The sequence below is a fragment of the Suncus etruscus genome, chromosome 8, assembly GCF_024139225.1.
Source record: "Suncus etruscus isolate mSunEtr1 chromosome 8, mSunEtr1.pri.cur, whole genome shotgun sequence".
In the NCBI taxonomy this organism is placed as follows: Eukaryota; Metazoa; Chordata; class Mammalia; order Eulipotyphla; family Soricidae; genus Suncus; species Suncus etruscus.
The window spans coordinates 3,928,823-3,942,602 of NC_064855.1; the positions used below are offsets into that span (position 1 = coordinate 3,928,823).

At 50.0% G+C, this 13,780-nt stretch overlaps 1 protein-coding gene across 2 annotated transcripts in view; it reads right to left on the reverse strand.

Moving 5' to 3' along the window:
* Window positions 1-3,508: 3,508 nt before the first annotated feature.
* MTMR2 (myotubularin related protein 2) overlaps window positions 3,509-13,780 on the reverse strand; it is a 176,522-nt gene continuing 166,250 nt past the window's right edge. For both annotated transcript variants that reach the window (XM_049778557.1, XM_049778556.1), the window contains 12 exons: window positions 13,582-13,676; window positions 12,822-12,932; window positions 12,043-12,144; window positions 11,483-11,566; window positions 10,762-10,911; window positions 9,626-9,814; window positions 9,046-9,231; window positions 8,356-8,562; window positions 6,868-6,960; window positions 5,012-5,125; window positions 4,128-4,304; window positions 3,509-3,889 (listed from right to left, as the gene is read on the reverse strand). In XM_049778557.1, the coding sequence (XP_049634514.1) occupies window positions 3,728-3,889; window positions 4,128-4,304; window positions 5,012-5,125; window positions 6,868-6,960; window positions 8,356-8,562; window positions 9,046-9,231; window positions 9,626-9,814; window positions 10,762-10,911; window positions 11,483-11,566; window positions 12,043-12,144; window positions 12,822-12,932; window positions 13,582-13,676 (1,670 nt within the window). In that variant the 3' untranslated portion in view covers window positions 3,509-3,727. The remainder of the gene's footprint in view (window positions 3,890-4,127; window positions 4,305-5,011; window positions 5,126-6,867; window positions 6,961-8,355; window positions 8,563-9,045; window positions 9,232-9,625; window positions 9,815-10,761; window positions 10,912-11,482; window positions 11,567-12,042; window positions 12,145-12,821; window positions 12,933-13,581; window positions 13,677-13,780) is intronic.

The following is a 13,780-nucleotide window of genomic DNA, read 5'->3' on the forward strand; positions in this document are numbered from 1 at the left end:
AGAGGTAGGGTGTCTGCCTTGCAAGCGCTAGCCAAGGAAGGACCGTGGTTCAATCCTGGTGTCCCATATGGTCTCCCCAAGTCGGGTTATTTCTGAGCAAAAGGGTGTGGCTCGAAAAACCAAAAAAAAAAAAAGAACCAAGTCTAGTAAGGTTGGATTATTTCATAGTATGAAGTATTCTTAAGATCAATAATGAGTAGGTTCACCAAGATGAAATTATTTATGCTCCTCCTGTGGTTGGTTTCAGGGTTCTATTTTATGTTCTATTTTTAGCGCCAGGCCACTAAATGATTAATTTTTTACAAATGGAGTTCTTAATTTCAGTTCCTGACACTGGGGGTATTTATGAATCTGAAATTGTGAGTGAACTGCTTGTGTACAATCTGATGTGCAAGATATATCTATACTTTGACTTGACAATAGTGAGTAAGCAGTGGGACCCAATCTGGTGACCTTGTATTTCTTGCTTCTTAATCACCATTTCAGCCGTGGGCACACCTCTTTGTCCTGTCATTATGATAAGGGAACAGACTCTGACGGTCCCTGGTCAGCCTAAGCCTACAGTCCTTTTTTTTTTTTAATGCATAATTTTTTTTTATTTAAACACCTTGATTACATACATGATTGTGTTTGGGTTTCAGTCATAAAAGGAACACCACCCATCACCAGTGCAACATTCCCATCACCCAAGTCCCAAATCTCCCTCCTCCCCACCCAACCCCCGCCTGTACCCTGAACAGGCTCTACATTTCCCTCATACATTCTCAATATTAGGACAGTTCAAAATGTAGTTATTTCTCTAACTAAACTCATCACTCTTTGTGGTGAGCTTCCTGAGGTGAGCTGGAACTTCCAGCTCTTTTCTCGCCTACAGTCCTTTTAAGAGCCAAGAAGTCAGTTCCAGTTGGCCCACCTGACTCAGTCAGCTCAGGATGGATTTGGGGAGGGGTCTAGGAGACTGCCGCCATTGCCTCGCCGGGTGGACCGCTGCTGAATTGCTGGAGAAACTTTTTCCCGGCTCCCCATCTCCTATTGCTTGGACTTAACTATTATAATTACCTTGTTCTTGGCCTCAATCTCATTTGCTTGAAGTCCATTTTGTCTGTCATCGGTCTGGTTGTCCTTCATTTCCATTTGCTTTAGAATCTCACTGACTTTGCATCCGTGTCTTTACAGCTCAAGTAAGTGTTCTTGAGTTCACATGTCCTTAGACCCTGCTTTGTTTATCCATCCAGCAGTGGTCTTTGTAAACAGCAATGCAGTTCATCTCACTTTTTGCCACCTGGTTATTTTTAATCCATTTTTGGTATTTTCTTTTTCTTTTTTTTTTTTTTTTTGTTTTTGGGTCACATCCGGCGGTGCTCAGGGGTTACTCCTGGCTGTCTGCTCAGAAATAGCTCCTGGCAGGCACGGGGGACCATATGGGACACCGGGATTCGAACCAACCACCTTTGGTCCCGGATCGGCTGCTTGCTAGGCAAATGCCGCTGTGCTATCTCTCCGGGCCCGGTATTTTCTTTTTCTAAGTTGTTTTTTTTCCCCATGGTGATCTGCTCAGTTGATTCTTGTTTATGGCTTATAGTCTTGATTTTTGCTTTATGGTTACCACTCATGGTAACCATATCCCAGTGTATCTTTGTCTATAAAGGCTGCATACTTTCAGGGTTTTTTTTTGTTTTGTTTTGTTTTGTTTTTTTGGTGTTTTTTGGGTCACACCCGGCAGTGCTCAGGGGTTACTCCTGGCTCCATGCTCAGAAATTACTCCTGGCAGGCACGGGGGACCATATGGGACGCCGGGATTCGAACTGATGACCTTCTGCATGAAAGGCAAACGCCTTACCTCCATGCTATCTCTCCGGCCCCATACTTTCAGGTTTTTAATGGCATAAATTATCTTTATGTTGCAACCCCTTTACCACTTTGTATCAACGAATTTTAACTTTTATGTTCAAGTTGTCTAAAAAAATTATTGCAGCTTCTGTTTTTAGACCTGGGTACTTTTTCTCTTTCAGCTTAAAGAGCTAATTGCACCTTGTGGTGTCTGAGCAAGCCTTAATTTCCCTCTTCTACATGAAAAAGAACATTGCTGGAGAGGAACTGGGAGGGGGAGACTGATTTTTGGGCTCTCAAAAGAATGTCTCCTCACTCTTCTGACCCAGAGTTTCTTCTGTACGAGCCAGAGGGATTGTTGGTTACTGTGGGTCGTTCATCAGCACCGGCACCAGTGTTTGGGTTCAGTAGCTGGACATTTTTCGTGGGTACACCCCATTGCGGTGTTTCCTGGGGCCAGATGCCCATGTCTGTCTTAGGTGAGCAACTGGCCCACACACAGCTAAGGAAGGCCCTTCTCAAGTCTCTGAAGCTAGGCACTGGTTTTTGATTCCTGCTGTTTCCCAGCAGGTGGTGGTCTGTAGACACTAAAGCCCTTAGTTATTAGTACCTTGATCCATGTTCACTGGCAGTGAAGGTGCTGCATGTATACCTTGTTTAGGGAAGGGGTTTCTGATGTTAAAGCGGGAGTCCCAAGGGCCCCTGCAGCAGATGGCAGAAAGGCTTTCCTTTTCCCTCATTTAGTCACTACACTCCATACAGCAACTGGTTTTTCCTGCTGGCTTGGCAGAGCCCAGTCCTTGGCCTCAGGGACCCACTTCACACCCTTCCTGGCCTCCCTCTAACATCTAGTACTCTGCTCAGAGGTGCTGTTCCTGGGCCTCTGTTGTGGGTGGTATGTGCCAAAGCAAAGTTTGCTCTGATGGGCTTACTGTTAGAAACCATATTGCAAGAGCAATTAAGTAAAAGACAACTCAAGTTTAACTTTGAATATTTCAGTATGGGTCGGGTCCTTAGAGGTCCCCCCTTTCCAAGTAGTATGCTGCAGAAGAAAAACGTAGGGCAAATAACTTTGGACAGCAATTTCAAAGTGAGTTGGGATTTTCTTTTAATGGCAGTTACAAACCTAGGGAACCAGTTTTTGTTCCAGTAACTAACCTGGGGCCTCTGTCCTGACTTCTGTCCAGGCAGGGTTGCAGCTAGTTGGCATTGAGGCTGTAACTCTTACAGAAAGGGAGTTCTTTGGTAGACGGAATCATTCAATGGAATGACATAAACAATAGAAAAAGGCAGTCAAGTAATTGTAAAATTGGAGCATACTCCTTACCATGAACTATATTTTATATATATATATAGACTTCAGTAAAAAAGTCAACTTCAGTCATCTTTTGTGTGTCAGGCACACACAAAAATAATGTAAAGTAGGATGCACTCATTTTTAAATACTCCATGGTGTTTTAGTAACAGTGGCTGGGAAGGGATAGGAAGGCTGTGGTCCGCTTGTGCCTCCCCAGCAGCACATCTTGGAAGTGTAATTTGGGAGACTGCTGCTCTACCAAGCATTTCCAGGCTCAGCTCTTCGTGTAGTGAAGGAGGCTTCTCAGGGCATACAGGTAGGTAGGTGTCTTGCCTCCGCTCCTCCCGCTCACTCTTCCAGCAAGAGGCATGTCAGACAGCGTTTCCTCATGGTCCCAGGGTTTTAATAGTCTTTGGGGGGAGGGGGAGACTTAGACGATTAGTGTCCTATTCGAGTACACACGGGCACCACTATCACTCTAAACGGATAGTAGATTAGAAGTAGGTTAGAAATAAATACAGACGTGAACCGGGTCTCAGTCTCGGGCTGAATGAAGCTGCCCTTGCGGCCAGTCGGGTCTGGCAGTGTCCCCAGTATGCTTCAGACCACAGTCTGCACAGGCGTGACACACTGCGCGGGGGGGCTGGCCCTCTCGGAGGACGAGGTGGAGCGGTTGGAGATCTCCCTCTGTAGTTCCTCCACTTTCTTCTGGAGCTCTGCTCGCTTCGCAAGAAGTTCTTTGTATCTGTTGTGAATGGGTTCCTACAGGGCAGAGGACAGAGGCGGAACAAACCGGTGTGCAAAAAACCCATATGTACTGCCAAGTGCCCTCCCTCACCTCTTCAGTGTTTGTACAAGCTCTAAAATGCTTAAGGCCTGGTACTATGTAGCACAATGCAAAAAAGTCTTCCAGAATGCTCAGAGTGCTTCAGAGAAGAAATGAAACCATCCACCAAGTTTTAGAGATTTACAGGTGAGTGGACTCTCGTGGGGAACGTACCTGTGGTTTCATCCGCGGGTTCCACCTCACATAATAGCCCACCCAGAGCTCCAGGTGGCGCATGCTGGCTACAGGGTACAGAACGTGATTGGAGTAGCTCCCGTACAGAGGATTGGTGAAGTCTTCCAGCTGGCTGTTCATGTAGGACCACAGTGACACAGTCCTCTTGGGAAGATTCTGCAAGGGAGAAGCGACTCCTTACAACAGAATCATTAAAGGGTGAGAGCCTGCAGATGGCCAAAAATGGTGTAAGTCTGTCAGCTGAAGGACAAGGCAGCTCTACACTGAACCTTGAAGGCATCTGACAAGATAAGGAACTAGCCGGGGGTGAGTGAGTCTAGTGAGATACCAGAAAGGGCAAATCCCCTGTTGGTGCAGCTAGGGAGGAGAAAGGGAAGAAACAGTAATCAGTGTAGGGTTTGTTCTGAACTTAAAAGGCAGTATTGTGACATCCTAAATTTTATGGTTAGATTAAGACAAAACATGGACATCCATAATTGTTTGAACGCCAGTATCATGGCTGCTAATACATCCCATCCCCTCGCAGTGATTTCCTCTGGGAAATAGGCCAATTTTTTACATATGCTGTTTTCAAGTGCTATTTTGTGTATCTTAGACTCACACAAACTTGATATACAATACTTTTGAGAGTTGAGCTGTTTTTCAAGCTGATTCTGGTTGGTTGCTGTGTGGAAGATTTTTATCACTGCAGCCAGAGATGCTTCCAAATGGACCAGGTTCAGATGTATTGAAAGAACCAGATCACAGCAGATAAAAGTATGCCCCTCTCCCCAAATTACCTAAGGGAACTGCTTCCTTGAATGTCATTCCTATAGGCTAATTCGATTTTAGGGGGGGCGGGAGGGCCAGGCCTTGCATTTTACCTCTTTTCCTCTCTGTTGTTCACTGTTACAAAGGAATGTTCCAAATAAGCAGCTATATAGGTGGTCCAAAATGGTAATAAGAAAATATTCGTTGAACTCAAATGCGGTGGGAAACTGCAAGCAAAGCACAGGAAATGGTTAGGGCAGTTAACACATGTATTCTCCTGAGACTTGCACTTATTTCGAGGCCCTTCGAGCAGCATCTAAGTGGCTTCCTGCTTTGAGGTCTTATGCCACGGGAGCTTGAAGTGAACTTTAAACTCAGCCAGTGAGTCTGACTTGGGCAACTCTTGGTTTTTTAAGGTACAGGTGGTCAAACCAGAGCCTTAAAATCCAGAACTTTGATTCAGCATTTAATGGGGGAAAAAAGTCCACTCATTTTGGACATGGACTCGATCTTTAAACTCGTGTTTAAAGAAACATGAATATTTGAATTGTAGTAGTTTTATCAAGTGGTAGAGGAAAACAGCATGAATCACAAGGGAAAAAGATTCTGGATGGTTGAGTGCCCTGAAGTTTCCTGAATGTTAAGAAGCTCTAAATGGATAAGGAACAATGGCAATGTCTGGTTAAAATTTTTTGTGGCTGTGGAATTGAATCAGGTAGTTAAACACATGCCAACAACAAAATGCCAGTTCATACTGTCAAATCCCATTCCTTAACCAAAATTTCATCTCCAGTGTTATTAATATACACCGAACTAAAGCATTTCCTTAACCTAGCTCTTTTTTAACATGATCAGCCATGTTGAAATGTGTGGAGGGTGTTACCCATTTGTTCCCTTTTAATGAGTTGACTAGTAGTTTTGTTTTGGTTGGGGGCCACTCCTAATGATGCCCAGGGGGAAATCATGGCTGTCAGGGATCAAACCTGGGTTTGCGATATACAAGAACCCAGCTTGCTGTACTGTGGCCTCAGAAACCAAGTTAATATCCTTAACCCAAGCAAACTCAGTATTTTACTTTCTATTTATGTGACAGTACCGCTTAACATCAGTCTTGAGTGGTCTGAAGTCTAATTTACAGTTCTTTGGATAAATACTAATTATTAAGAGTTTTAGGGGCCAGAGAGATAGCATGGAGGTAAGGCATTTGCCTTGTATGCAGAAGGTTGGTGGTGGTTCGAATCCCAGTATCCCATATGGTCCCCTGTGCCTGCCAGGGGCGATTTCTGAGTATAGAGCCAGGAGTAACCCCTGAGTGCTGCCGGGTGTGAATCCCCCACCAAAAAAAAGAAAAAAAAAGTTTTAAATGATTTATTTCTTTGGCTTTTGGGCAACAACCAGCAATGCTCGTGTCACTCCTGGCTTTGTTTTCAGAAATCATTTCTGGCAGGTTTGGGGGGACCATATGGGATGCCTGGGATCAAACCTGGGTCAGCCACGTGGAAAGCAAATGCCATACCCGCTTTGCTGTTGTTCCAGCCCCTAACTGATTTTTCTTGATTTTTCTCACTCTAAAAACCCACTCTGATCTCATAATAAACATGTTTTGCAGTCTTTCTTATCTACTTCTGAAAGACACAAAACTCCAGACTTACTAAAGGAACGGGACACATTAAGTATATTAGTTTCATTTAGACACAATGTTCCAGTAGAATCAGAGAGGATTATCCTAAGTGAAGTTGCATTTACCTCCCACCACTAAGTATACTGCTATTAATTAAAGTTGTCCCAAGCAAAGGATCAAGTTGGCATGTTTCTACTACAAAAAATCTAACTTATCATAAAGTCATAATGAGAACGAATAACACATTAGCTAGAAACTACAAGCATTTTAACTTTATACAAAGTAGAGCAATCACTAAATCACTGACTAAACTGAAGAAAAAGTGGAAAAGTCAGGCCAGGAAGTTACCTGTCTCGTCATCTGCCAGACGCAGTCGATGAACTGAAGGAAGACGGGCGACCTGTCTGCATCTGCATGGTTCTTATCTCCATGGCCAAGTCTCTGGGCCAAGAGAATGAAATGTGATGTGAGCTTTGTGGAATTTCATTTTAAGAAACCCTACACAGGAAATTGAGCTGGGACCCGGCACAAGTGGACAGACTGACAGACGACCTGCAGGCCCTGCCTAACTGGCATTGGGAGCGGGGAGCAGTGGGACCTACGTATCTGGGGTTCTCTTCAGGAGGGTGAGTGCCCTTGCCCTCAAGACAGATCCATCCCAGAAAATGCACACTTCTTTCTGTCAAGAACACACCCCTCGGGGCCGGAGAGATAGCATGGAGGTACGGCATTTGCCTTTTATGCAGAAGGTCATTGGTTCGAATACCGGCATCCCATATAGTCCCCTGAGCCTGCCAGGAGCGATTTCTGAGCCTGGAACCAGGAATAACCCCTGAGCGCTGCTGGGTGTGACCAAAAAAACAAAAAAACCCACACCCATCTAGCAGTGACTGTGAGTGGGACGATAGATCTGTTTCCCTGTGGAATTATATCCTGCATTACCTCATAGGGTGGATGAAAGAGGACCAATGCACGGAGTTAGGGGAAGGTTTGGGGTAATGCAGGGTATAATCCCACACCTAACAGTGCTGACATTTGCCCCAAAGGTGTGAGAGACTCGGGACCACAGAGGACTTTGGGTGCTCATGGAGTGTGAGTAGAGTCACCACTCCAGTACCTAGTGAGTGCACGTCTTTGACTTATTCCCTTGAGGGGACAGCAAAAATGGGCTCAATGGCACCTGGCCCCACAGAATGATTTCTTGTATCCCAATAAAATGGGCTGCACTCCCTTTGTGCCCTTGCACTCAGAGGTGGGGAGATTGCCTTTCATTTCCAAAGTGTTTTCCCACATTTCATACTCTTCCCACCCTCACCTGGAGGCCCCACAGGACGGCTGATGTTTCCCGGCAAACAGATCAAAAGGAGACGGAGACTGGGCCAGGACAAGAACCCCAACCCCACCTTCCCCTTGCCTTGGATAGAGGGCATGGCTGGGGTAAGAGTAGACTAGGGGTCTCAAACTCGCGGCCCTCCATACAACATTTTGTGGCCCACGGCCGGCCTTCAAATATTGCAGTATTCGTGATTATTCGCTTACCGAATAATCACAATAAAAATCGCATTAGTAGGAAAAAAATCACATTAAACATTTGCATACCCCAAGCAGTTCCGTTTGACTTTTTGCGATTTTTTTTCTTACTAATGCTATTTTTTATTGCAAATATTCAGTAAGTGGAATCCCTTATGCGGCCCTGCCTCATCCTGACTTTGCCTCCTGCGGCCCCCAGGTAAATTGAGTTTGAGATCCCTGGAGTAGACCTTGGTACCAGAGAGGCTGCAACTTCTGCAAGACAGGCCCATCCCACAGAAGGGAGGCACCAGTGTTTTTGCTCACCAGCTGGAAGCGATGCCCGAAGCTCAGCCACTCCTTCTCCACAAGGACCTGGAAGCCCCGCACGGTGCGGTAGTAGCCGTCCAGCATGAGCATGGCGAGGGAGGTGAGCTGAGCTGTGCGGTCCCAGCCGTCGCTGCAGTGCACCACCACCGACGTCTTCCCCGACTCCACCCTGTCTGCGATGCGCAGTGCCCCCGCCAGAATCAGCTACAACGGGGTTGAGGTGGTCACGAGTGAATGAGAGGTACTGGCCCGGTTTAGAGGCCCCTCCCAAAAGGGACCCGGACTGGAGGCAGGAGGCAAACTTGCTGAGAATTAAGATCCCGCAAGCGCAGATCCCTACGAACTCGTCCAAGATTAGCTAAATGATCATGTAGTCTGGGCAGTAAATGGTCAGCAACAGTAAAAGAAAAGGGAACAGAAAAGTGGAACCCCTCCCTGGGCCTGGCTGGAGAGTCCAGGGGTAAGGATAGCTTCATCTATTCAGCTGAGCCACTGGGTCTGCCCCCAAAGAACTCCCCAAACCTTAAAGTCTCCCTTCTTACAAGCATCTGCAGCCACTAGCAGGCCTTTGAGACCAGCAACACCACAGCACAGTGGGCGGGAGTGGCACTGGGTGCACACTGAAAGGCAAGCGAGCATTGCTAGGGAAGGGCCCTGAGTTCCGACTCCTGGGAGGGGGCGCCCGACCTTGATATGCTCCAGCCAATGGGTGGACTCCAGGTTGGAAAGCCAGTGCGCCTCCTCGATGCTGGGGTAGACCACTTCCCGAAGCTTCCGCAGGGACTCCCGCATCACATGGATGTTGTGGATGTCCAGAAACACCAGCTCCGCGTTCTGGTATGCGTCCTCGCTCTCATAGCCACCGCCCTTGGCCTGGCAATGGGGTACAGTGTGGGCCGCTGTGAGGGATGTGCGGCTGTGGCCCCTTAATATCGTCCTGGCCGCTCACACCCCAGCAGGGGCCCTGCCATCCTCGGGGTTACACAGGACAGACCAGAGGGAGAAACAGCGTGTAGGGACGAGCCAGAGAACAAGCTCAACTTAAAAGGTGCTGGATGCCCAATAGCCTCAAGATCCTGTCCCAACATGGCTGCTTTGTGACAGAAACCAGGTGTGAGGAAAGTCTCAGAGGTTGCCCAGAGATAGCGATGACGTGAGAAACAGCACAAGAGAGCAAGGGGAGAGCAAGCTATCATTGAGAAGTCAGACAGAGAAGGGCCCCAGGAAACAACAGGCAGGCAGTGGGTAGGGCTGGCCCAGCGCTCACCTTGTTGGCCACAGCATTGACGCTGGGCCGTGCGTCGAAGATGAAGATCTTGTGGGCTTGGGCGTTGGAGTCCATGATGGCCTGCAGGTACTTCTCGTCGTCCTTGCTCCGCTTGCCGCTTACACCCACCAGAGGCTGGCTGCAGCGAGTGATGGTGGCCTGGCTCTCGGGGTGGATCCAGGAGAGAACCTTCCAGAAGACATGCCCTGTCTGGGTGACTGATGGAAATGACAGCCTCATGCTGGTCCCAGCCTAGCCTTAGGCAAACCCTCTGCCTCTTTGGCTTTCCAGAGCCCGCTTTGGCCAGGACAAGGGCTTAGGGCTCCTGGGAATACAGGCCCTTTTCTTCAGAGCCTCTCTGGCCCAGGGGGACTTGGGCAGAACCTTCCTTCCCTCAACTATGGGGGGCCCAGGACACTGACATTAGAGAAGAAAGCAAGGATATGAGCCCACAGGCACTCTGGTCTCTGTACAACTAGGGTGGAGCTCAGAGCGGGCAGCTTCATTCTCACTATGGTTTCAAGGGGGACAAGCACTTGTCAGTACAGCTGGCCAAGAACCTCTGAGCGACAAGTTACTCTCCCACTTCAGAGTCCAGAATGAACCACACTCGTGCAGCTCCCTGGAGTCCATGGAACTCTCTGGAAACCTTGAACTTAATTGGATCACGTCCTCTGATTCGGTGCTACAGAACAACCCAGTCTTTCCCAGGCCAGAGAGTCAGCAGTGGGTTTAAGACACTGCTGGGAGTGACCTCTATCCCTGATTTGGGACCAGCCTGTCTCCCACCTGAGCACTACCAGGGGAGCCCAGGGTGGAACTCCCCTAAAAGTATTGTAGGGGCCAGAGAAATAGTACAGGGGTTAAGGCACATGCTCTGCACATGGCCAGACCTAGTTTAATTCCTGGAACATGGTCCCCAGAACATCCCTGGAGGCCCCTAAGAACACTTAGGGGGGTGGGAGTGAAGGGCAGGGCATTCCTGGCACTGGCCCTTGGAGCCCGGACGCCTGTGTCCTTGCCCATCATACTGGAACCATGGGTAGGCAACACTCCCGGAAGCAGCCAGGGGCTCCTGAGGGGCCCTCTCGGGCCCCAACTGCAGTGCCCACCTGTCTACCTGCCCACCCACATACCGGGATGCGGCCTCGGGAGCGGAAGGCTGCCACTCTCTTCAACTCTTCGTCAGGAATGTTGGCGGGGACCACGAGGAGAGCAGGGTACGTGTCACAGAGCTCGTAGCGCTCGTTGATCTTCGTGATCCTCCAGCTTTCGTTGGGGATTCCCTGCGTGAGGGAAAACGGAAAAGCCGTGAGGGGAGCTCCGGCCCCGCTCTCTTGGTGCTAGAACCCCTGTCTGCTGAGGTGAGCGGTTGGGTCTGAGGGTTGGACTCTGTCCACTGGGCCAGCGATGTGACGCACTGACATGGAAATGACAGGTCGGGGCTGGGCACACATGAGCACTGGGAAGGCAGCCATGGACCTCAGAACTCGCTCCTGGCAGGCTTGAAGGACCATATGAGACGCTGGGGTTCAAACTAGGTCAATCCAATCCAGGGTTGGCCATGTTCAAGGCAAACGCCCTGCCACTGTGCTATCGCTCCGGCCCTCAATGAAGCATTTTCAAAATATAAACTGACCTGTATGTGTAGATGGTTAGGTGAGCGTCATAAAGGCTCCCTGGAACTGCTGAAACGCAGTTTACGGAAAGCCAAAGGCAGACAGAGGGAGGAACTAATCCAGTTCGTCCTTCGTGGAACACTCAGGGCCCCACAGCAGCAACAAGAGGCTGCCTCCTGCCCCGTGAGGCCAGTCCCTGCTACGGTGATGGTGACGTGATGGGGACAGAAGCACCTACCAGCCTCCGGTACTCAGTGAGGGGGTCGTAGAGCTGCCAGCCATTCTCTGGGAACTCTTCTTTGTACTCAAATGCAAACAGAGGCTGCAAAGGGGAGCCAGAGACTCAGCTGAGTGAGGCCTGGCCCAGAACCAGCTTTAGGGCCAGCCAGCCCGGCCAGGTAAAGTAAAATCTGGGTGCTGGAGCTCACCCTCCACGGGCAATTGCATTGGGGCTTTAAGTTAGGAAACTGCTCTCCCCTGGTTTCCAATGATCAAGGTAAAGGGCCACCCCGGGTCAAGGAAATCCACCCACCACCCCTTTAGGAGGCGAGAGGGGAACAGCCCCGGGGATTCGTTCAGTTCCATTGCCACCACTGCTCTTTGGAACCCAACCCCGTTTATGGAGGAGATAAGGACCCCCGTCTTTCTAGTGGGGGACTTGGGGGATGTGGGCAGCCTGGCTGCCTTCCCAAATCTGACTGATCCCAGGGCGAGGGCAAGAGCCCCCCAGACCCGGCTAATCGGCAAGGCAGGCAGAGATGCATGAGAGGGCCCCCAGTTCTCTTCTCAGGGGCTCACCAGGTTGTTGGAGACGGGAAATGCATATTTCATCAGGTTCTCGAACACAGACCTCCGGGTGCGGCCTTCGGGCTTGTGAGCGAAGCGCAAGTTCCGGATGTCCTGTCAGAGAAAAGATCTGGGTGATGCATCAGCATTTGCCCGTTTTTATATAACTAAGCTGAGGGTGAGTCTGAGCTTGCTGACCCAGAGAAGACGAGGAACGGCTCCTGGCATGGGGACATGGCATCTCACTGCAGCCCCTGGCATGGCACACACCAGCCCCACAAGCAGGATGGACAGAGGGACGGATGGACAGGGAGTGCTGGCTTTCTGCAGTGGGCATGGGACACAGCCTGCCAGGTGACTAGGCCATGTGCCCACCAGGCTCATCCCTCCACAGATGCTTCAGTCGCAACCTGGATCCACATGTGGTCCTGAAAATGGCTCCCCGACTCCCAGTCACGCAGCTCCCTCTGCACGGACACAGCAGACACACTGACCCTGCTGCCATCACGTCCGTTTCTGCCTCTGCAGTGCTATGCCAGGCGGCGGCCTGATTGCACCAGCCACGGGACTTCAAGAGGCGCCCCCGGGCATCCAGGACAGGGCCACCTGGCGCTGTGCCCCAGGGGCAGAGAGGAATTTAGCGAGGGAGTTCAGGTCAGGTCGAGCCATGTCCTGTCTCCTCTTCTCCCTCCCATCAAGATTCTTTCCTTCGAGTCGACATGTGGAGGGTGAGTCCCGCTGCCAGTTCGGAGCCCAGTATGGTAAAGACGCAGGCCCTGCTCTGGGCTCACCTTGCACGCCGTCTCCAGTCCGTACGAGTTCTCACCACGGCTGGAAGCGCCACCGATCTTCTCCACTCTGCTTATCACCCCGAGGGAAGCATCCAGAACAAATGGGGGATCCTGGGGAAGAAAAAAAAAAGTTGTTATAGGGACCAACTAGGATCCGATTCCCAGCATCCCATAAGGTCCCATAGCTTGCTAGGAGTGACTTCTGAGCTCGGAGCCAGGAAGAACCCCTGAGCATCACTGGTTGTGACCCCAAAACAAAACAAACCAGTTACAATGAAGGAACTGAAGTGATGGTGCTGTAGGCCCAATTTTTATTTTCAACTTTGAAACGAAAGCCACTGTTTTGGTGTGGGGGCCACTTCTACTGTCCCCAGGGGCCACATCGGTGCTGCGAAGTTCACGGCTCACAGCCCTGATGCTGCACACGAGCAGGCACCTCATCTCGCCGCCTGCATCCAGACCTGGCTGCAGAGACCGTACCAAGGGATGTTCCCTCTCAGACTGTCCCAGGCAGGGGCTGGACAGCTCGGATGTCGACATAGTAGCCGCCCCTTGCACCAGGCCATCGCAGCCCTTGGAACCCAGCATCTCCGAGCATCAGCAAGGCAGGTTACTGTGCCTACCGGGCTGAGCTGGGTGCCCCGCCCAGCATGTTCCAGGAAAGGCTGCCAAGATCTCCTGGAACACTGCTTGGGAGTGCCCTGCCGGAGGGAGCAAACCTCTGTGCACACATCCAGGTCTGTTGGGCAGCAGGCCTTACCCGGTCCACGCTCTTGAAGTACAGCCTGTAGTTGGTGACAGTTAGGGTCCCTCGCACGGCCCCCGTGAACGGGCAGATGTACGTGACATCTTTGGCTGAAAAGGCAAAAGGCGGTCATTTGCACCGGGCATAACTGAACACAGCCTTTGGTCTTCTCTGTCACAGATGGGCCACAAACCAATTCCTACCTTCATGCCAA